Source organism: Sorex araneus, chromosome 7, assembly GCF_027595985.1.
Source record: "Sorex araneus isolate mSorAra2 chromosome 7, mSorAra2.pri, whole genome shotgun sequence".
Classification (NCBI taxonomy): domain Eukaryota; kingdom Metazoa; phylum Chordata; class Mammalia; order Eulipotyphla; family Soricidae; genus Sorex; species Sorex araneus.
The window spans coordinates 49841802-49865038 of record NC_073308.1 but is presented as its reverse complement, the minus strand read 5'-3'; the positions used below and the strand labels follow the sequence as shown (position 1 = coordinate 49865038).

Below are 23237 nucleotides of genomic sequence, written 5' to 3'. Positions count from 1 at the left end.
AATGGAAGCATCCAGAATTCAGGGGAAAGTATGGTTGTATAGTTGCCAGCAATATCACTAGTATTTTGTTAAGATGACAGATTCTCACCCTCCTCTATGTGGATTCCTTGTGATTATAATTCATTGTATGGGAGAAAGACCAGAAACCTCACCAAAAATTGACTGCAATGCTCCTAAAATGTTATAGTGGCCACTGGGACACTGTATTTGTTAGGAAACGTTTGTAAACAAGCCTTCAGACCACAGTGACAGACTCATACTCTCTGTCCACTGGCCTTTTTTGAGACCCATTTACTTTCCAGCAACTCTGTGTTTCTGCAATCACGTTTCCCTGGTAATAGGATAGGGTCCCCCGTCTTGCCCAGTCCCAGGCGCACACAAAGCAGGAGACTTCTAACATGTGCCAGGAGACGTCTAACCTCTTGCTTCTCTGTTTTCTCTGCATTTTGTACTGGGTAAGCCCCAACGTCCCAGGTGGGTGTTCCTTAGATGTTAGAAATCAAGCAGATTACTTCCTCATCTATAAAACAGCCGTCTCCCAGGTGTCGTCTAGCTTTTACACCCCAAATGTCTGCATTCTGCTTATCTTAGGTAGCAGATCATGTGTTTGAAGACACCTGGAGAGCATCTAAAAATGCGTCTGAAAATACCCAGCAGCAGAGAGAGCCTGCCTCATTAAACAGCTGTGGAGACAATATATATTTAGAAAGAGAATGTCGCTGGTGCTGGGATATTTTTGGCAGGTTGCTTAGGTTATGTAGCGCTACAAATGCAGGAAAGGTATGAGTGGAAAGGTATGAGTGGTGGTCTGGGAGGTAGTATTTTTCTTTTATCTTGGCAACTTCATCTTAGTGAGCTAATTATTTTATTTATAATTATTGGCCACACCTGGCAGTGGTTGGTGCTTATTTAGTGCTAAGGTATCTTATGGCATGCTTTAGCCCCTGTACTATCTCTTTGGCTCCTAAATGAGATCGATCACTTTAAATCATTCACATAACTACAATCTTTATCATAACTTATTCTAATGGAAATATTGTGACTAAACATGCATAATAATGTGTAGAATGTATAGAAATACAGTTTATAGGGTCATCTGCTCCAAGGTAAAGATCATGAAGTCTTTGAAAAATGAATCCTAGAACTTTGGGAGGGCATTCACTCACTCTGACTTAGTTTTACAAATGAGAAAATTGAGCTTCAGAGTAATTTAATTACTTTTCATAAGATAACTACCCAGTGACCATGGCCTGGGGAGAACTCAAGCCTGACCTCTGATAATTATCCCTGGTCAATATTTATTATATTTAGGTTGTTTTTCATAACAGTATGTAGAATTATTTTCAAAAAGAATGTTTAAAAAGACGTTGCCACCACAATGCCAGAGAGAGAGAGAGAGAGAGAGAGAGAGAGAGAGAGAGAGAGAGAGAGAAAAGAAAAGCATCTGCCATAGAGGCAGACAGGGGGATTGGAGGGTGATGGGAGGGAAATTGGGGATACTGGTGCCGGGAAATGTACACCTGTGGAGAGGTGGGAGTTGGAACACTGCATGACTGAAACCTAATCATAAACAGCTTTGTAAGGGTCTATCTCACAGTGATTCACTAATTTTTTTTAAATAAATAAATAATAAATAAAAAGTAAAAAGACATTGCCAAAAAAGACTGCATTGTCTGGCTTTTATCTATCTATCTATCTATCTATCTATCTATCTATCTATCTATCTATCTATCTATTTTTGCTTTTTGGGTCACACCTGGCGATGCACAGGGGTAATTCCTGGCTCTGCATTCAGGAATCACCCCTGGCGGTGCTCAGCGGACCATATGGGATGCTGGAATCATACCCGAGTCAACCGCATGCAAGGCAAATGCCCTACCCACTGTGCTATTGCTCCAGCCCCTGTCTGGCTTTTAGAGAAGTACTTTTTAACATATATTCTAAGCAGAAGTTACCAGCTAATACATCTGTATAATGAAATAAAACAATAAGTTCTTCTGCCCTGGAGATTTTAAGATAGACAGGAAGAATAATGGTTCCTTAAATTATAGTTGGCAACATGGTTAATTTAGAGTAAGGAGCTTGTGTTTGATTTTTTTTTTAATTGCTGTTATCCTGGGTGACAGAAAGAGGCAAGAGGAGAAGGTTCTCGAGGTGCCACACATATTTAATCTAAAGGAACCATGTATTGAGGCTGACACCCAAGGACTGTAGATACAAGGGCCAGGGGGATTGCCCCATAGCTGGAAGACTGTTTCATGAGCAGAGGGAAGAAGGCAGATGGAATAGAGAAGGGATCACTAAGAAAATGATGGCTAGAGGGACCAGTTGGGATGGGAGATACATGCTGAAAGTAGATAATGGACCAAACATGATGACCTCTCAGTGTCTGTGTTGCAAGCTATAATGCCCAAAAGTAGAGAGAGAGAGTATGGGGAATATTGTCTGCCTTAGAGGCAGGGGGAGGGTGGGAAAGGGGGGGTATACCCAGGATATTGGTGGTGGGGAATGTGCACTGGTGGAGGGATGGGTGTTTGATCATTGTGAGATTGTAACCCAAACATGAAAGCTTGTAACTATCTCACGGTGATTCGATAAAATTTTAAAAAATTTAAAAAAAATGTTTAAAGCTTCAAAAAAAAAAAGGATCTTTCTTTAACCTTAAAAAAAAAAAAAGGAACCATGTGTAAGAACATTGGAGTGATCTTTTCCCTTCCAGTCCTATGTTACAGTTTGAAAGATGTCGCTGTTCTATCTGCAACTTCAACTCTGCTTGAAGAAGGACAGCTTGTTCTTCACATATTTTTGAAGGTTTTTGAAGATGGATTTAAAGCAGGTTGACTTTTAATCAGTTTTTTTTTTTCAACAACTTAAAAGCAATCAGCACTCAGGGTGCTGGCGCCAAAAGAAGCTGAAAATAATAACAGCTCGCACAGATGACCACACTGCCATAAATCATACTTCTGGAAGTCAGGTTTTAAATACAATTTGAACAGAAGCCCAGCAGCACCTTTTATAAAAGTCACAATGATTTCCACTTGAAATTACCCAAGGTAAAAGCTATCTCCCTCTAAGTGGCTCTCTGTGACTAGCCAAGAGGAACCTGCATCTTGATAATGTCTTTGCTTCCTAATTCAGAAGGTCTGAACATGAAAGGTAAAAGCTGCTTCATTTCCCCTTTTGAGGGACTGATACTTTTTCAAAGGAATATGGTAGAAAGGGGCTGGAGCCATAGCACAGCGGGTAGGGCATTTGCCTTGCACGCGGCCGACCCAGGTTCGTTCCTCCATCCCTCTTGGAGAGCCCAGCAAGCTAGGAGAGTATCCCGCCCACATGGCAGAGCCTGGCAAGCTACCGTGGCGTATTCGATATGCCAAAAACAGTAACAAAAGTCTCACAATGGAGATGTTACTGGTGCCCGCTCAAGCAAATCAATGAGCAATGGGATGACAGTGATACAGTGACACAGTGATGATAAAAAGATCGTCCTTAACAGTTTTCTAGCTCTCCTCTTTATTTCTTGCTTAGGAAAATAATAGGCCTGAGCACATGTGTTGAATAAGGTTCCATCCCTGGAACTGGATGGTCCCCGGGAAGAGAGCCTAGGGGTGCCCCACCCATACAACCTCCACTCTTGGCACCAAAATAAAACAAATACAACCCAAAGCAAAACTTTTCATTTGGACCTGAGAAATAGCATAAAGGCTAAGGAACTTGTCTTGCACACAGCCAATCCTTGTTTGATCCCTGGCACCAGGGATGGTTCCCTGGGTACCATTGGGTCTTATCAGGGAAACAATCAGTGTCTCATCATGGCTGAGAGTCATTCTAGGAATAGCCTACAATCTCGTATCGTCCTAAAGTTCTTTTTGTATCTTCACATAGTTATATAAGCCTAGAAAGACTCGATTCAATACCAAATGTCCAGCTTATTGATTGAAGCAGCTCATGTTTAAATAAATAAAGGCCTCCGGGAGGAAGCCTTCAAAGGCCACGAGATCCTCTGAGCTCTGAGCAGGAGCGGAGAGATCTGAAGACAGGCCAACAACTTCTGAAGTTTTGTAAAATTGGAAGCTTCCTCTGCTTGGTTTTTTTCATTGCTCCGGTCCTCCGTGCCCCGCGAGGGTTTTGTGCAAAGCCTCCCTCCGCGGAGCTGACATTTCTATGTCTGATCGATCTGCAGGCGCAAGCTAGGACTCGGGCTGTAAACAAACACCCCCTCATCCCCAAGTCCAAGCTAAATTCCAGCAGCGACCTGAGAACAGCCCCAGCCCCCGCTGAGTGTAAATCATCGGCGGTGGCACTTCATTCCTTTCCACCCGGAACAGGTGGAAGGTCTTTTGCCTCAAAGGATGATGCAAATTCTCCCGGGACAACTGCCAAAGCCCCTTCGTGCAACCTTTGTGCAAACTCCACTTCTTTCACCGCTCACCGGGAAAGGACTCTTCCCAGAGGGCATAGCCTGCATTTTGAGCATCTCAGATGGACTCAGGGGACAGACCCGCATTGCTCCTTGGCCCACCAGCCTCCCTCCCCAGATGCCCGGCTGCGACAACGCCGCCCCAGTGCAGCGCTGGCTGATCGCGGGCGCCCTCTCCCGGGCATGAAGGGTGCAGCGCCTGGGACCAGGACCCCCGCAGGGCAGACGCAGTGCTGCCGGGATGGGTCGGAGCGTGGGCTGGGGGTGGGGGGAAGGGCTGGGAGCTGTTCTCGTTCCGAAAAGCGGCCCCTGGATCGTCATTCAAGCGTTTTTCTCTGACGAATCTGACTCAGGGACGCGAATGCCAGTTCACTGGGGCACTGGGGTGCAAAAGTTCTGTCTGCTCGTGCTAAAATAAAACTACAGGGTGCACGATTTGGCTCTGAGGCATTCACACCAATTCCGCCGCAAAACACCGACTGCATCATTTGCCAGGTGCCAGCACAGGGCTAGCCCCAAGGATGTGTCGGAGTTGGGCAGCAACCGGCCGCTCTGCTCTCAGCTCATAATTTATGCATAGAGAGGGCGTTAAGTGAGCAATTGCAATCAGGTGTGGTCAGTGTCGTGGGAAGATAGAACTTTTCTGTGTGACTCTACAAGGAAATCATGTAAAAATTTAATCTAAATCTCCGGGGTGGGGGGGGGGGCGGGACTCCGACGTCACAGCGCCACAAACCTCAAAGGTAATTCAAGTAGGTCCTAGGATCTCAGGAAAGAGCATCTACCGCATACACAGCGTTCCTCAGCACAAATGACTGTGCTCCGATGTCAGAATTTCGGATCGCCAGATCGGGGGAGGGAGAGGCTGGGAACTTGCTGAGATGATCACAATTACTTACTTCAGGGAGTTGAATGGGGTGTGGTGGCTGTGATGCAGGGGGGAGGGGGAAGGTGTGTGTGTGTGTGTGTGTGTGTGTGTGTGTGTGTGTGTGTGTGTGATGTTAAGTCCGCTGCAGAGAGTGTGGGCTTAGAGGGGTGTAGGAGAAGGTGCAAAGTTAGATTACTTGACCATAGGCAAAGAATTGGGAGGAAATGTCTCACAGAGCCACGCAAGACTGCAGCTTGGGTGGGGATGAGGGATGGAGGCTCCGTGCAACTGAATACAGCTGGGGCTTGGCAGATTCCTCAGAAGAGTTTGGCTTTAATGAAGCTCTATCGATCAAAAATCCTAAAATCAAGGTGTGTGTGTTCTTGCCTTCTCCAGCTCCCCAGACTGGTCACAGTTCCTGGCAAGGTCCCCTTCCTCTCATTACTCTCACTGCTGTTCCTCTATCACATTCCTTCTCTCTACTGTCTCTATTTAGGACTCTTGAGATGATGTTGGATCATCTTCCCATCACATTTATTGTTGTTGTGTTTGGGGTCACACTCTGCATTGATTTGGGTGTACTCCTGACTCTGGGCTCTGGGTTCACCCCGGTGACATTGCTCGGTTGCCCAGGGACTCCACGAGGTGTTAACCCAGGTCAACTGTGTGCAAGGCAAACATTCTGCCTGTTGTACTATCTCTCGGACACCTATCACAAAAATTATACCAACATCTGCACAGTCCTTTTCGTCACATAAAGTGATATATGCACAGACTAGAAGAAGGCTTAAGAGATATTTTAAGCCTCCCCCATGTTAAGTCTATAATGGTATCTTATCAATAAATACCCACTACTATATGTGTAGCTGCTTTGTAGTTACACATTATTTTTGTTATTGTGCACTGAAGTTTGGGTGTACATCATTATAAATCGTCATTTATATACATAATGTTAAGGTGCTGGGAAAATAAAGGTGCACTTTATTGAGGGTGGGTGAAGGTGAGTGAAAGTGGAGAAAGTCAACTAAAGAAGCAGTTGTAGTTTGCAAGTAAAAGATGTGATAGTTTGCACATGACAGATGGATACAAAGGAGGAGAGAAGCAGTAGATTCCAGAGACTCATGAGGAAGAGAGTCAACAGAATTTGGAAATTTATTATAAGTGGAGCGATAGCACAGCGGTTGGGCATTCGCCTTTCACGTGGCCGACCGGAGTTCGATTCCTCTGCCCCTCTCGGAGAGCTCGGCAAGCTACGGAGAGTATCGAGCCCATGCGGCAGAGCCTGGCAAGCTACCCATGCGTTTTGGATATGCTAAAAACAGTAACAATAGGGGCTGGAGCGATAGCACAGCGGGTAGGGCGTTTGCCTTGCACGCGGCCGACCCGGGTTCGAATCCCAGCATCCCATATGGTCCCCTGAGCACCGCCAGGGGTAATTCCTGAGTGAAGAGCCAGGAGTAACCCCTGTGCATCGCCAGGTGTGACCCAAAAACCAAAAAAATAAAAAATAAAAAATAAAAACAGTAACAATAAATCTCTCAATGAGAGATGTTACTGGTGCCCGCTCGAACAAATCGATGAGCAACGGGATGACAGTGACAGTGATTATAAGTGGAAATGAGGGGAGGGAGGAGAGGAGGAAAAATGTTGACTGTCAGACTTGATAACTGGTGCTCGCCATACCTTTTCCCGTGAGTATTAGAGTGGGAAGTGGTAGGAGACTGCACTTTTGGGTTATGACTTGGAATGCAGCTTGAACTGTGGGTAGATCCGTGGGTTGTCTGCACAGATAATGATCAGTGAAGTCAGAAAGCTATCAGAGTTGCTTGAGAAGGGGATGCAAAGAAGCATGGGGGTCTAGATCCTGGAGACATCGTGATGGCCGAGAGCTGGCCGTATTCAAGAGGGGCTCACCATTCTCCACGCACAGAGCTCAGAAGTGAGACGGACTGAGATGAATACTAAGCAAAAAGTTCTGACCTTTTGCTGTGCGCGCCCTGAGATTGCTTCTTGCTATGCCTAGGAGAGGTGCCTTTCCGGCTTCTTTCCTGCACACGTGGCCAGAAGAGAACAGGAGCACTGAAGCTTGTGAGGACAGTGAGAGTGTGATTTAACTTTAGGATTCTCAATCACAGACTTCTAAAAATATTGACTCTATAAATCTGTCCTGACTTCAAGGAAAACAACCTAGTCTCAAGGGAAAGTTAGGTTCAGTGATGTACGCTGCTGCCACCTTGAGGTCAAGAGTGAGAACGCAACACCTTTCCCTTTATGAATCCAAGTGTGGAAGGAGATGAGCGCTGTTGCCACCTGGAGGGCAAACGTGAGAATGCAGCACGTTTGCCTTAGGTTTATGAATTAAACCTTTCCCCTTCAAAATTTCTTTTCCTTTCTCTCCCTTTCTCTCCTGCTCTCTCCCTCTCCTCTCTCTCTCTTTCTCTCTGTCTCTCTTTCCTTTAACTTTCTTTTTTGTGGGGGTGGTGGGTGGGTAAACACTTTTTTCCCTAATTCCACAAATTACAGTAATTTTTAATCCAAACATTTTCTTCTTCCAAATTCCTCAGTGAGTGTATTTGTGGGGGCGAGGTGAGGGGAATATTTATCACTGGTTTTATCAGCTATAAATAGACTAAAAGTCAAAGCTAAGTAGAGGCTGATGAGGAACAAAGCAGGGTACCTTCAGAAGTGAGGCTGAACCACCCACGTTTGCTTCCGTTTTAAATGACCTGTCCGTGTGAAATGTTAGAACATGCTGTAATTATTTTAAAACATCTTTTTTTTTTGCAGGCTTAACACTATCCTTTAAATCAAATTTAGCATGGCTAACTTTCAAGCCATCGTGTTAACCCACTCTATCAAATTATATAGTACTAGCTAATAAGCCATGACACATTCTCTAATAACGTGTCATCTTGTTCATGCTTTAAAAGAAGCGATGACTGGGGTTCATTAGATAAAATCAAAAATCATTCCATTTTTAAAGCTGTTTGCCTTTTCATACTGGGAAGAACCTGATCATTATTCAGCTTCTGTAAAAATTGAAGTAAAGGCTGACTTCTTTATATTTTTTCCCCTACTAAGTTTTATCAGAACTTGTAAATCTTTTCTCTAAGCTGGGATCCTCTATAAGCAACACTTTCTTATTAAAGCAGAATAACAATGGAAGATTTGTTGCCAGTACCAGATTTTACTAGAGCGTCATGAAGATCTACCTTGGGAAGAGTTTGAGTATCGTCATAGAATCCAGGAGGGGGAGAAAGAAGAGAGATCCGCTCTTACCGTTGTCATTGCCTTGCTTGATCTCCTCCGCAGTCCGATCTATCAAGACGTACAGAGACCAAACCACACAGGTGATGGCTATGACGTGGAATGTGACAGAGCAGAATATTTTCCTCCTTTCACTGGTGGTCATCTGGAGTTTCTCCCACTGCAATCAGAAACAAAGAACATAATACTGGATTTTGTAGTAGGAGAGCTCCCTTGCTTTGTCTTCTAGATTCCAGCGATGGGCAATGAGTAGAAGAACGGCATTATGAAGCTGCGATTTCAAATGACGCTTTATGAATATCCTCATGTTGGGGACAGCGGGAAACCTTAACTTGCAGTTACAGATAACTTACCTGGACTTTAAGATCAAAACAAAAGCAATTTCTTACTCTCCAAATAAAGTCTATCAAGTCTTTTGTTTTGCCTGCCTACATATTCTTTGTCTATAACAAGACTAGGATAGTTGAAATATTACCAAATATTTAGAATGAATTCCTTTCAGGTTGCTGCACAGCTTTTCTTCACAGGTTTTACAAAGGACTAAGTCTCAGATTGATTCATGGTTAGTGTTGCATTCCTCAATGTATGCATTTAACATGTACTTGAGTGACTGATTATCTGCCAGAGAGAGTCAGCATTTTGTCACAGGTTCTATGTCATTGTCACCCTGTTGCTCATCGATTTGCTCAAGCGGGCACCAGTAACATCTCCATTGTGAGACTTGTTGTTACTGTTTTTGGCATATGAAATACACCACAGGTAGCTTGCCAGGCTCTGCTTTGCGGGCGAGATACTCTCTGTAGCTTGCCAGGCTCTTCGAGAGGGGCGGAGGAATCAAACCCAGGTTAGTAGCGTGCAAGACATACGCCCTGCCACTGTGCTATTGCTATGAGAAAACACATTTTTTCATCTGGACATAGGATTCAGAAGACCTTTTTAAGCAATCCTGATTTGCTACTGCTGGCCTCGGTCAGTCTGGGAGAGAAGAAGGATCCACTGTTTATAACGATAGATTACAGTTCATATGAGAAAATGTGCCCGTGATTTGTTTAGAAAATATCTAGACACTCAAGGGGAATTTTAATTCCTTGATTATTTAGTTTCACTTAACTTCTGCAAGGGCTGGAGCAATAGCACAACAAGTAGGACATTTGCCTTGCATGCGGCCAACCAGGTTCAATTCCTCCATCCCTCTTGGAGAGCCCTGCCAGCTACCGAGAGTATCTCACCTGCATGGCAGAGCCTGGCAAGCTACCCGTGGTGTATTCAATATGCCCAAAACCATAATAACAAGTCTCACAATGGAGACATTACTGGTGCCCACTTCAGCAAATCCATGAGCACCGGTTTGACAGTGATACAGCGAACTTCTGCATGAGAATTGTGTCTTCATTTCTTCTTATATTACTTCCATCAGAAAATCAAAGCACTATGGTCACATCAGAAGTGAATTCATTTTTCTACAACCCAAATTTACTATGATCCACAGTTCTTTGCAGGGGGTGGGCATAGGTTTCACCAGGCTGTGCTCAGGGGGTCATATGTGGTGCCAGGGATCAAACTGGGGTTGGCAGTGTACAAAGCATCTTACCTCCTGTACTGTCTCTCTGAGCCCTAATCTATGATCATTCAGAATCTTTACATTACTTTCTTTTACTGAAGCAAAACCTTTAGAATTTCAGAAGAACTTTCTTTTTCAACGCCACTCTCACCAATACACACACACACACACACACACACACACATTTAATTTTCATGTATAGCTAAAACAAGAGGGCAAAAATTATTTACATAAAATTCTGGCTCTGCCACAAGATTTTGGAAATGGGTGAATCCACTTAATCTTTCTGGGCCCAACTGCCATCTCGTCATAGAGGCAGATTGTGGTACAGGTGGTGACCAAGAGGTTCAGAAAAGGGGTATGACTTGTCTACTGAGGGACAACTTTCACTATGATTGGCTCGGCTTAAACAGTTTTTCCACCTTCCTTGGCAGAGATTGACATTGATAGTTTTTTTTTTTTTTTTATCAAGGAGATGTGAGCAGGTTTCAAAAGAGGATTTGAGTTTTTGCCACCACGGTACCATACTTCTATTCTTTCCTCACCTTCATGTTCCATGCTTTGGAATCCATAATGAACTATAACAATAGTCATCTTGCAATCTCAAGGGAGACTTCAAGAACTGGAGAGAACGCTACCAAAATGGTTTCCGCTCACCTTTTGGTGCTCTTTTCTATCAGAAAAAAATAAAGCCCTGTCTACTGAAGACAGGATTTCTCAAGACTTTGCTACTAGGTGGTAATTCCTGAATCAAGGAATATTTTCTCATGTCTCTTCCAGTCTGACAATTAAGATCCTACAATATCAAGGCAAGTGCCTTGGTCCCTGTTCTCTGCCTTGACCCTATTTTTGCTGAACTAAAAGTGAATCGAGAAGTTGTTGGCGTGACTTGGCTTTTATGAAAAGCTTCACATCATATCTGTTATTTAAAATCTTCTTTGGGCTATTGAACAATTGTAATGTTAATCTGACCTGAAAAATAATAGAATATTTTAATTTCACAATAGCAGTTCATGATTACCAGATCTATCTTGAATTGCCACTATGTCACTATGACCGAAGAAGTACAAGACGGTGTCAAAAGAATATTTTATTCACATTTCCTAAATGTTCCAAGTGGATGTGAGTGTGTTCAGCAACAACAGATGATTCTTATCAAATCAACCCTTAATTACAAAACCTACTTTAAAAATATCTTAAAGTTGGAACTTCTTAAATCGAAGAAGCGATTTTTGAAATATCTAAAACCTCTTTTAAACATTAATGAGCCTCAACAAAAAATACCAGTGGGTTATTAGGAATACACCAAATCACTTGTACAGACTCCTAGTTCCAGACAATAGGAGCTCTGAAGTTGTCATCTCTTAATTTCCGCAGCATTTTAAGAGAAATGTGAAGTACAAAGAGATCATCAAATGTCCCCATTTTTCTTTTATCCTCACAGGCACGATTCAGAAATTCATTAGGCTGCACCGAGGAAATGTAATAGCACAGCGCCCCCTTCTGACGATTCCGTTACTGCATGAAATATTCAGCCTAATGAGCTCTGGCAGAAATCACGGCATTTTATGAAACTGACTATTCATAGCTGTGTGTTTCCAGGCCTACCTACAAGAGTGCATAGCAAGGATCATGAGAATGTGAGTTTTCACAGTAGGGATGGGTTGTGAAAGGAGAGTAGCCTAATTTAACAAAACTCTCATGAAACCGATTTGAAGTTTATGATGCTGAAATTAAACACCTGCTCACAAAAGGGTTAATGAAAGGGAGACTGGAGGAATAGTAGAGGGGCTGAGGCACCGGAACTCAGTCCCCAGCACTGCCAGGAGTGATCTCTGAGCATGTTGTGTGTGGCCCAAAATCTCCTGCCAATAGTGTGTATGTGTGTGTGTGTGTGTGTGTGTGTGTGTGTGCATAGAGGATAATCCCCATATTTGTACACAGCCATATTAAATGGACAGTTTCACATGGTGTGTGTGTGTGTGTGTGTGTGTGTGTGTGTGTGTGTGTAATGCCTGTGGTTCCCCAAGGGGCATCTTCTAGAGGAAGCCATCAGGGAGGAGAGAGAGCCTGCCCAGTGCTCACTGGGGGCCCAGATTCAGCACTGGAGGTGGGAGCATCACCTTGTCAGAGACACAAGTTCTTACTCTGTTTGTGTTTGCTTGTCTGGGGCTCACACCCAGTGGTCCTCTGGAATTACCCTTGGCCCTGCTCTCAGGGGTCAGTCATGGACCCTCTGTGGTACTGGGGGGCAGACCTGGGCCAGCTACATGCCAGCCAAGCACTCTACCCGCTGTGTTATCTCTTGGGCCACCTTGCTCTACTTTTGAATAACTTGATGCTGTATTTACCCATAAAAATGCAGAAACCACAGGCTCTTACCCAGCACCACTGATGGGCAGGCCTCTGAGAACAGAACCAACTCATTTGTGTTGCAGCCTGGTGTCAAGGTGTCATACCACCTTCCCATTTCCTTCAGATTCCATTCTAATATTTTGGGAAATTGTTCTTTGCACAAAAACGCCACATTTGGAATAGGCTCCTAGGTAATAGAACTTAGATCTTTTATAATATGATGGGGTAAGCAAAAATACACCCAGTGAAGCACAGAATAAATCAGTCTAGGGTCTCTTAAATGCAGAGAGCAACATGGGCAAAAATAAATGAGGATTTTCACAACTTTATACTTTTAGCAGTGCCTGCTCATTGGCTGTGTGAAGTCTCCCAGTCTCTAAAGACACGTTTGAATTTGGACACGCTTGTGAACTGTCCTTAGGGTCTCCACTGTCAACTTGAACAGTGGCACCCGCGCTGGGAGCCAGTGATACTGCACTGGACAGATGGCCGAGGCCTGGGAGCAAACTCAGGGCTGCCCAGGTGACCCTAGAGCATGGACAGTCCTCGAGTGTCTGCAGCTGCCCAGGATGACCGGCTTTTGGCAGGGCATTCGACCTCAGAAGTCCCCGGGTTGAGGACATTGATCTCAAGCGGTTCTGGAACTTTCTCTCCGCTCTCTGTCCCCAAGGGGAATGATGAGCCACAGCACGCCAGCAAGCAACCAACTACACGACTGACACAGTGTAGCCAAGGCTCCCCCAGTCCCTTAGCTGTCTGCAGTTCTCTTTTGTACCTTCAGAACAGGGGACAAGCAAGGGTGGGCAAGACTCAGGGCCCCTGAATCGTGACACGCCCTACCTGGGTGCTTCTCCACTTTGCTTTAGGTATGAAAGTCTCTGGGCCTTGAGGACTTCTGCAAAATTGTTATTGGCCATTGGCCCCTCATCAAAAAAGGCAGCACAGCAACAGGCAGTTGAAATGTTATTCACCTAGAAATCACAGTTAGATTTTTTTTTTTCTGAAAAGATTGCTCCACTGCACTCTACAGTGAAGCAAAGTTGTGTTTCCAGGAAATTTTCTGTTTGCTCTTGTTATGTCAAACTGTGCAGGTTTTGTCATTAACTTGCAATTTGTATTCTGTCCTAACATATACATGACAAAACATAGCCGATGAGAAGGATTTTGAATCTTTACACAAGGGAAGAGTGTAGACAGTTTACTTGCAATATATAAAAACACATGATGCATAGAATGCTTGTCGAGTTTCATTGCCTTTCCTTTCAACACTGCCCTACTGGCTTTTCCCAGTTTCTGAAGAACCGTAGAAACCAGAACTAGAACAGCTATGTAATGACAGAACAAACAACCACCACAAGGTGGCGCCAGGCCCAAAGGAGAATAGCACTGTAGCACTGTCCTCCCGTTGTTCGTGGATTTGCTCAAGCAGGCACCAGTAATGTCTCCATTGTGAGACTTGTTACTGTTTTTGGCATATCAAATACACCACAGGTAGCTTGCCAGGCTCTGCTGTGAAGGCAGGATACTCTTGGTAGTTTGCTGGGCTTTTTGAGAGGGACGGAGGAATTGAACCTGGGTCAGCCGCGTGCAAGGCAAATGCCCTACCCACTGTGCTATCACTCCAGTTCAGAAGAAATAAAGCTAGCAGAGAATGGTATGAACCAAAACTGTTTTCTCTCTAAAAAAAAAAAAAGAAAAAAGTTACACACACACACACACACACACACACACACACACACACACACACACATATATATATATATGTATATTTTGGACACTAAGATTTGCAAAACTGTTAATGTTAGGCTTCATTCACAAAATGTCCCAGCACCCCACCCTCCGTCAGAGCCCACTTCCCTCCACCGCCGCCCCAGTTCTTCCTTCCATCTGATTTCCCCAACATCACTGGCTATTCTAAACTTCCTTCTGAAAACCAGTTCTCAGAGCGGGCCATTTGTTTGGGCATTTGTTTTCTTCCTTACTATGTTTGTTTGTATCCCACACAGGTGAGAGTCATTCTGATTCTGTCCCTCTCCTTCTGACTAACTTCACCAGCGTCATTCTCTCCAGACTGCCCGGCTTCACCTTTTCTTACAGCCGAGTGGTGTGGTGTTCATTGTGCATTTGTGCCCAAGCTGCTTTATCCACTCATGGGTTCCTGGACACTTGGGTTGTTTCTGGAGGTCGGTTATTGAGAAGAGTGCTGAAATGAACAGAGGGGCGCAGATGTCTTTTCTGAACAGACTTTTTTGGGGCTCTTGGGGGTGATGTGATGCCAGGAAGTAGAACTGCTGAGTCAAATGGAAGCTCAAAATTCAAAACGGGTTTTCAACTAGTCAGATGCAGGGATCCAGCCAGCTGTGTAGACACTTCCTGGTCATTCTCTCAGCCCAACATAGATGGATAGTTAGACTTTTATCTTTTCAAAAAGTTCTTACCCTGTTTAACAGAATGTGATGGGATTTTCTCAAGTTAAAGAAAATAATCCCAGGAAACACAGCTCTGAAGTCCAGTAGATCACCTCCACATCTTGGCGAGACAGATTTTTGCTAAAGCATAGGGAGAAAATCCTGCAAAACATCTGGGGCTTTTAGTACAGGTGACATTTCCTTGCTCTGCTTCGGCACTTGATCTAAGGTGTCCCTCTGGCACCTGTGGATGGACCCTTCCTAGTCACCTCTGGTATGGCACTTTATAATATAAATCTGTCACTATCACTGTCACTGTCATCCCGTTGCTTGTCGATTTGCTCGAGCGGGCACCAGTAATGTCTCCATTTTGAGACTTGTTGTTACAGTTTTTGGCATATCGAATACACCACAAGTAGCTTGCTAGGCTCTGCCATGTGGGCGAGATACTCTTGGTAGCTTGCTGGGCTCTCTGAGAGGGGCAGAGGAGTCGAACCCGGGTCGGTCACATGCAAGGCAAACGCCCTGCTGCTGTGCTATCGCTCCAACCCTGGAGCAAAAAATAATATAAATACATTTTTTCTTTTTTTTTGTGAGGGGCCACACCTGGCACTGCTCAGGGCTTACTCCTGAGGACCATAGGTGTTGCCAGGGATGGAACTTCGATTGGCTGTGTGCAAGGAAAGTGCCCTATCCTAAATACATTTTTCTCTAGGCAAGTCATTTATTTGAAATGCCAAGTATATGCAGGGTAAAGTCAGTGTCCATGCTGAGTACCTGCAGAAAAATAGAACCAGGGAAAACCTTTGCACAACTGTAATGATGATACTCAAAAGAAAAATGTGTTGCTTTACAATGTTTCACAAGGATGAATTCAAAACTACTATATGTTTCTTTTTAAAAATACCATGTATAATTGAAGCGTAAACAAGTTTTACAAAGTACTGGTCATGAGGTCGTAGAAAGCACTTGCATAGGATGTGAGATCAGTTAAAAAAAAATTCTGAGCCTTTAGCGTTGAGTTGAAGGCACTTGACTTTATACCAGTAACTTCACAACCACAAGAAATGAAGTGTGGGGGCAGGTGCTGCCTCCGGGGAATACAGAGTGGCACCGAAACTGCAAGTGGAGTTCAGAGATGTTGAATCTTTGGACCACCCCATCTCAGGGCCGGCGGTGGTGCCACCTGCCCACGGGACCCAGAAACACAGCACCCGAGGGCACACGACAGTCACCAGAGCTGACTTTGCCCTTAAACTCACATCAATATACAAATATGAAAAGGTTATTCTCAAGACACACACTTGCAAGTTACCTCTCTTTAGTTAACCTTCCATATGCTGAATATTATAATGCCGTGGCCATTTTCTATAGAGAGGTCACAATACCATTTTTTAAAAAATTGAATCACTGTGAGATACAGTTACAAAGCTTTCATGTTTGAGTTTCAATCCTACAAGGATCAAATACCCATCCCTCCACCAGTGCACATTCTCTGCCAACAAAATCCCCAGTATCCTTCCCCACCATCCCAACCCTTCCCCTGCACAATACATTTTTGCTCAAAGAAATTCTTTTTTTTTTTTTTTTTTTTTTTGCTTTTTGGGTCACACCCAGCAATGCATAGGGATCACTCCTGGCTCATGCACTCAGGGATCACCCCTGACGGTGCTCAGGGGACCCTATGGGATGCTGGGATTTGAACCCGGGTTGGCCGAGTGCAAGGCAAACGCCCTACCCGCTGTGCTATCACTCCAGCCCCTCAAAGGAATTCTTAAACCTTTTTAATATGGGCTCAGGGAGAGAGTTGAAAGGGCTGGAGCCCCTTACCTGCCTTTTGCATACCTAAGGACTCGAGTTCAGTTCCTGGAACTGCACGGACCTTAGAGCATCACTGGGTTCTGTGGTCCTGTGGCCTCTGAAGCTTCCGGGTCTTAGCATGGCTGCTCTGCCTGCCCAAGCCCAACCCCACATTCACTGGGGTCGCAGTCTGGGGCTCCAAAGCACAGCTGGAGAGACCCCTTCCCCGGGTTTTAACACGGACCAGTGTATGAATGCAGTTTTGGGACCCACACCAGATTTACTGCATCAGAAATTAAGATGGCAGAGTTCTACAAAGTGGTTTAATTACCACCAAGGCCATGCTAAAGCAAGTTTAATTTGCAGAAGCAGCTGCCTACCCAATGACACCTGGCAGAGTCGGAGAGTCACCTCAGTGGGGGCGAGAGTGGAAACAACACTTGTCACTGCTTGTATGAATTAACAGTCGTGCAGAGAAGGAAATCAACAAGCAGGGTTTGTTATTTCCCTGGGATCTAAATATCTCAGGTTGAGTGAGAAATAACAAAGTTAGCGAATCAGTGAATCACATAAAATGATTTGGAATTAGCTCACTAAGTTCATTCATCACTAAAGAGAACTGCTTCCCACTTTAATCTCACTTTTCATAATAGTGTTTCGGCAAGTGAATGCATATTAAAATCTAATTTTATTAGTTTAAAGTAATTTTCAGTATTTTGGGAGAGAAGAAAACAACCTGCCTGCAAATTATAAGGAGGTCCAATTCTTCAGATTTCATCCTATCCCTAAGTTCATAGGTATGTCTGTAGTTAATAATGTTCCTCTTGGGGCCGAAGCAATAGTACAACGGGTAGGACGTTTGTCTTGCACACAGCTGGCTGACCTGGGTTTGATCTCCAGCATCCCATTTGATCCCCTGAGCACTTCCAGGAGTGACTCCTGAGTGCAAAGCCAGAACTAATCCCTGAGCATTGCGGGTGCGACCCCCCAAGCAAACAAATGAAGAACGTTCATCTTCAAAATAGAGTGAAGAATACAGGAAGAAAAATATGACCTCTTCAGGCTCCAAACCTGACAGGTAGAGGAAAAGAAAACCAGGTTGGGGAGTCAGAACAAGTACAAGATGAGAGTCAGATCCTTGCTACAAATACAAACAATTCTGTCCTTCAGCAATGACTTTGTCCTATCATTGATTCTGAAGTGCACTGTAATCTCCTGGAAAAAAAAATCTCACTCCCCCTCCCCAAGTTTGGCCTCTTTTATGCATTGTCCCATGTAATGAGTCTGTATTTGGGGATGGTACAACTCTCCTATTTCTCCTGGTGATAAGGTAGCAGGGAATGGTCTGGCACTGCCGCGGAGGTTAGCATTGACCTTCAAAGATGTAACAAGCATGACTGAGTGAAAGGTCGATATATGATTGCCAACTGCCTTTTTGGGACACTTTGGGCATAAGGCCAGCGTCATGGGAAGCAGTTTTTAATATCCAGGTTAGTATTGGGTCGTGTTGACCATAAGCAGCTACCAGGTTGAAGAGTAAACTTTAAGGTTTATGATGCAATTTCTCAGTGATTCGAGGTGTATTTATTAAAAATGAGGTCTTGGTTCAAATTCCTGTTTTGCACTATGTACTGTGTGATCTTGGATGAATTATTTAATTTTCTGTCCTTTTATTCACTTATCTGTAGAACAGTGATAGGAAGAATACCCACAGGGACTGGAGCTGTAGTACAGCAGACAGAACACTGGTACCCCATATGGTTTAGTGTTAATTCATGTGCCCAAACACTATTGTAAAAAGTAAAATTAAAGTGGAGAACCCTGGCTAAGTCCTGATCACTGCTGGGGATGGACTCCCATCCACAGAAAGAAAGAAAAAGAAAGAAAGAAAGAAAGAAAGAAAGAAAGAAAGAAAGAAAGAAAGAAAGAAAGGAAGAAAGAAAAGAAGAAAGAAAGAAGGAAGGAAAGAAAGGAAGGGAGGAAGGAAGGAAGGAAGAAAGGAAGGAAGAAAGAAAGATAAAAGGAGAGAAAAACAAAAACAGTACCTATCTACACTTCAGTCTCAGGTTTAACTGAGTTAATGCAGCTGAAGTATAGAAAAATCTCAGATGTTTGCAAATAATGCAATGATCATTAGTGACTACCATAACCTGAAACTTGCAGTATCACATTTAATTAGATACTAGTTGTTTTACCAAAGAGGTTAATGGATCCTGTTGATAAGTTAGAAATTGTTCATGCAGAATTAAGAGAGTCAAAACTTTCCATTGCCATTTATTCCCCACACACAATTAGATTTTTTTTCTTAAAATAGTTTTATTAAAATGTCATAGAGAGGGCTGGAGCGATAGCACGGTGGGTAGGGCGTTTGCCTTGCATGCGGCCAACCCAGGTTCTATTCCCAGCATCCTATATGGTCCCCTGAGCACCGCCAGGGGTAATTCCTGAGTGCAGAGCCAGGAGTAACTCCTGAGCATCGCCGGGTGTGACCCAAAAAGCAAAATAAATAAATAAATAAATAAACAAATAAATAAATAAATAAAACGTCATAGAGAAGTAAGTTTTTTCTTGTTTCCTATATTTACCAAGGAAAGGGCATTTTTTAAAAGCTTTTGAAAATTTGTAGCTTCTTTTCTGTTAGGATTGAAAAAAAAACCACAGAGCCCCTGTTCCCAGCAGCCATCCTGCCAGCAAAGAAACAGCCCAGCCTCACTACTAATCTCAAAGCAGCTGCATCTCCCCCCAGAAGTGAAACCCCTGGGGTGTTCCTGGGTTGGACAGGGGCAGATTCCTCTTTCTGCCTAAAGCCGCAGCAGCCCACACCCACACCGTCCAACAGAGAAGCAGGCCAGCTCCATAACTGAACCTCATCCACCTGCCAAGCCGCCAGACCAGTCCGGCTACACAGCTCCAGAACTGCGCAGCTCCATGTGTGGCCGCAGGACACCTGCACATTTCACAGTACTGTCAGCCGGGTAGGAGCACAGCAGGTCTGATGGGAAAGTTGCATAGAAGCCCACCAAGCTCAGTGAGCCCAGACAATGACACACAAGGCTCCGCCAGCACCAATCAACCAACCCACTGCTTAAACCATCAAACAGTGGCTTTGTAGCACCCTTGTGGGCTATAACAGTGATCATAAATTATCTTTTATTGATCTAAGTTTTGGTAAGTCCATCTGTGACAAGCAATATGAAGTAAATTTGTTTGTGTCTGCCAGGGGGCGGGCTAGAGTGGCGGGTGGGAAACTGGGGACATTGGGGAAGGGAAGGTCACACAGGTGGTGGGATTGGTGTCAGAACATTGAATTCCTAAAATAAGTGTATTAGGAAAAACTCGGTAAATCATGATATTATAATTTTTTTTAAAGGAAAGAAACCACAGGCCCTAGTATCTTTTTGTTCTTTCTGCAGAGAAATTCAGTTCAAGATGCTATGTTAAAGCTTCCCAAAGAAATCTTGCCCTGGGACTGGGGAGATGGCTCAAAGGGCCAGAGCTCATTCTTGTCTTGCATGTGCGAGGCTCGGAGTTTAGTCCTTGGTACTCCATGGGAGTCCTAGCACCCTTGTGCCCAAGCAGCACTTCACGGCAGGCTGGAGCACAGAACCAGCAGGTTGCGACACCGGGCTGAGAATCGTGGAGACTGGCCCTGGGGCCCTGGAGAAACTACTTGGGAATTCACACAAACCCTCAAAAATACAAGGAGAAAAGAAAATACTGTTATGAACTATAGTAATCATTTTGACTGAAGGTTAAAAGGGCTCAATATCTGAAATACACTGCAACATGTGAATATGGGTGTGTGGGTTGTAATTCTGTCTTTCCAGAGTAATAGAGAAAATACGGTAGAATGATCAGTAAGATCTGGAATTGAGCCCCAGGGCTGTCATTCTATCTTAGATACTGTAAAAGCCAGGGAGCTCCCCAAGGCTGGATAAATAGAAATAAATCTTCTCATTCCTAAGGCGATTGGACTTCTGTATATGACTCATATTTGTTTTTTTTTTTAATGAGTCCAATGGAGAAGACAGTATTTTCATGAGAAAAGCCTGCATTACTTTAAGAGTTTTTCAATCGTGTTTGCACATTTTAGTTGAGGACAAGAGAACTGGATCAGAGGGGTGAGTCCTTGCCTTGCATGCTGCTGACCTTGATTGAATCCTGCCAACCCCTGGCAGGGGTCACTCCTGAGCATGGTGTCAGGAAGAGCCCCTGAGTATGGTGATGTGCCTGCCCCAAATTGATAGGTGAGCAGAAAAGTAGGGTGTTCTAAAAAGGTACATTTACTTTCTAAAAAATCCTCAAAAGTCCTCATCCAGTTAAAAATTTAACTCCAGTTCTATTACTTTATTTAAAATTTTAGACATCTCAAACTCTATCCCACCATTGTACCAGGAGTAGTAGACCACATTGGATGGGAGGTAAAGTAGAAAGACAACCGATCTTGATTAAAAAATATTAGCACACAGGCTCAACCTGTAACAACATGTTAGTAATCGCCTATACTCAGGCTTAATAGCTCCAGGGTGAGATACAACAATCTTCACACACTTTTTCTTTTTTTCTTTTTTTTTAAAATTATTTTATTAATTCACCATGTGGAAAGTTACAAAGCGTTCAGGTTAAAGTCTCAGTTATACAATGCTCAAACATCCATTCCCTTCACCAGTGCACATATTCCACCACCAAGAATCATGATATACCTCCCCTCTTCCTCCCACCTCCCCAGCCCCCCACCCCGCATGTATAACTGGTAAATTTCACTTTACTTTCACTTTACTTTGATTACATTCAATATTTAAACAAAAAAAAATTCACTATTATTGATTTGGAGTTTCTCCCCCCTAAAGTCGATCTGCTGAAAAGAAAGCATTTGGTAATTTGTTTTCCATTGCTGAGAATGAAGAGATATGAGGTCAGGAGGCCGCACTAGCAGCAGTGTAGTTTTGGATTTCTGTATTTTAGTATCTAGTAATTAAGTCCAGAGAAATGTCTGCCAGGAATCGCAACATTGTAAGCTTGTACCTCTCAGCCACTTTATATTCCACATATGAGTGCGATCTTTCTATGTCTGTCTCTTTCTTTCTGACTCATTTCACTCAGCATGATACTTTCCATGTTGATCCACTTATATGCAAATTTCATGACTTCATGTTTTCTGACAGCTACATAGTATTCCATTGTGTAAATATACCAGAGTTTCTTTAGCCAATCATCTGTTTTCGGGCACTCTGGTTTTTTCCATATTGTGGCTATTGTAGACAGAGCGGCAATGAACATGGAAATGCAGATATCATCTCTACTATACCTTTTTGCCTCTCCGGGATATATTCCCAGGAGTGGTATTGCTGGGTCAAATGGGAGCTCAATTTCTAATTTTTTGAGAATCGTCCATATAGTTTTCCAAAAGGGCTGAACCAGTCAGCATTCCCACCAGCAGTGAAGGAGAGTCCCTTTCTCCCCACATCCACGCCAACACCGGTTGCTTTTGTTTTTTGGGATGTGGGCCAATCTCTGTGGTGGGAGATGATATCTCATTGTTGTTTTGATCTGCATCTCCCTGATAATTCGTGATGTTGAACATTTTCTCATGTGCCTCTCAGCCATTCGGATTTCTTCTTTGGAAAAGTTTCTGTTCATTTCATCAGCCCATTTTTTGATCGGGTTGGCAGTTTTCTTCTTGTGGAGTTCAACCAGTGCATTGTATATCTTTGTTATCAGCCCTTTATTGGATGGGTACTGCATAAATATCCTTTCCCATTCTGTAGATTGTCTTTGTATTTTGGTCACTGTTTCTTTTGAGTTGCAGAAGCTTCTTAGTTTGAGATAGTCCCATTTATTTATCTTTGTTTTCACTTGCTTGGCCAGTGGCGTGTCAGCTTTGAAGATACCTTTGGCTTCAATGTCGTGGAGGGATTTGCCGACCTTATCTTCAATGTACCTTAGGGATTCTGGTCTGATGTTGAGGTCTTTAATCCATTTTGATCTGATTTTTGTACATGGTGATAGATGGAGGTCTAAGCCCATTTTTTTGCATGTAGCCGTCCAGTTTTGCCAGCACAATTTGTTAAACATGCTTTCCTTGCTCCACTTCACATTTCTTGCTCCCTTATCAAAGATTAGATGATCATATATTTGGGGGTGTATGTCAGAGTATTCAACCCTATTCCATTGGTCTGCAGCTCTGCCTTTGTTCCAATACCATGCTGTTTTAATGACTACCGCTTTGTAGTAGAGTTGGAAGTTGGGGAGGTTGATTCCTCCCATTTTCTTTTCCCCAAGGATTGCTTTAGCTATTCGTGGGGGCTTATTGTTCCATATGAATTTCAGGAGCGCTTGCTCCATTTCTTTGAAGAATGTCAAGGGTATCCCTATAGGGATCGCATTGAATTTGTACAATGCTTTGGGGAGAATTGCCATTTTAACAATATTAAATCTTCCAATCCATGAGCAGGGGATGTCTTTCCATTTCCTTGTGTCCTCTTTTATTTCCTGAAGTAGTGTTTTATAGTTTTCATTATACAAGTCCTTTACCTCCTTTGTTAAGCTGATTCCGAG

At 43.6% G+C, this 23237-nt stretch overlaps 1 protein-coding gene across 4 annotated transcripts in view; it reads right to left on the bottom strand.

The window, feature by feature from the left end:
* MARCHF1 (membrane associated ring-CH-type finger 1) overlaps positions 1-23237 on the bottom strand; it is an 830879-nt gene that overhangs the window by 12727 nt on the left and 794915 nt on the right. For all 4 annotated transcript variants that reach the window (XM_055144580.1, XM_055144581.1, XM_004606143.2 and 1 more), the window contains one exon: positions 8568-8715. In XM_055144580.1, coding sequence (XP_055000555.1) covers positions 8568-8715 — 148 coding nt within the window. The remainder of the gene's footprint in view (positions 1-8567; positions 8716-23237) is intronic.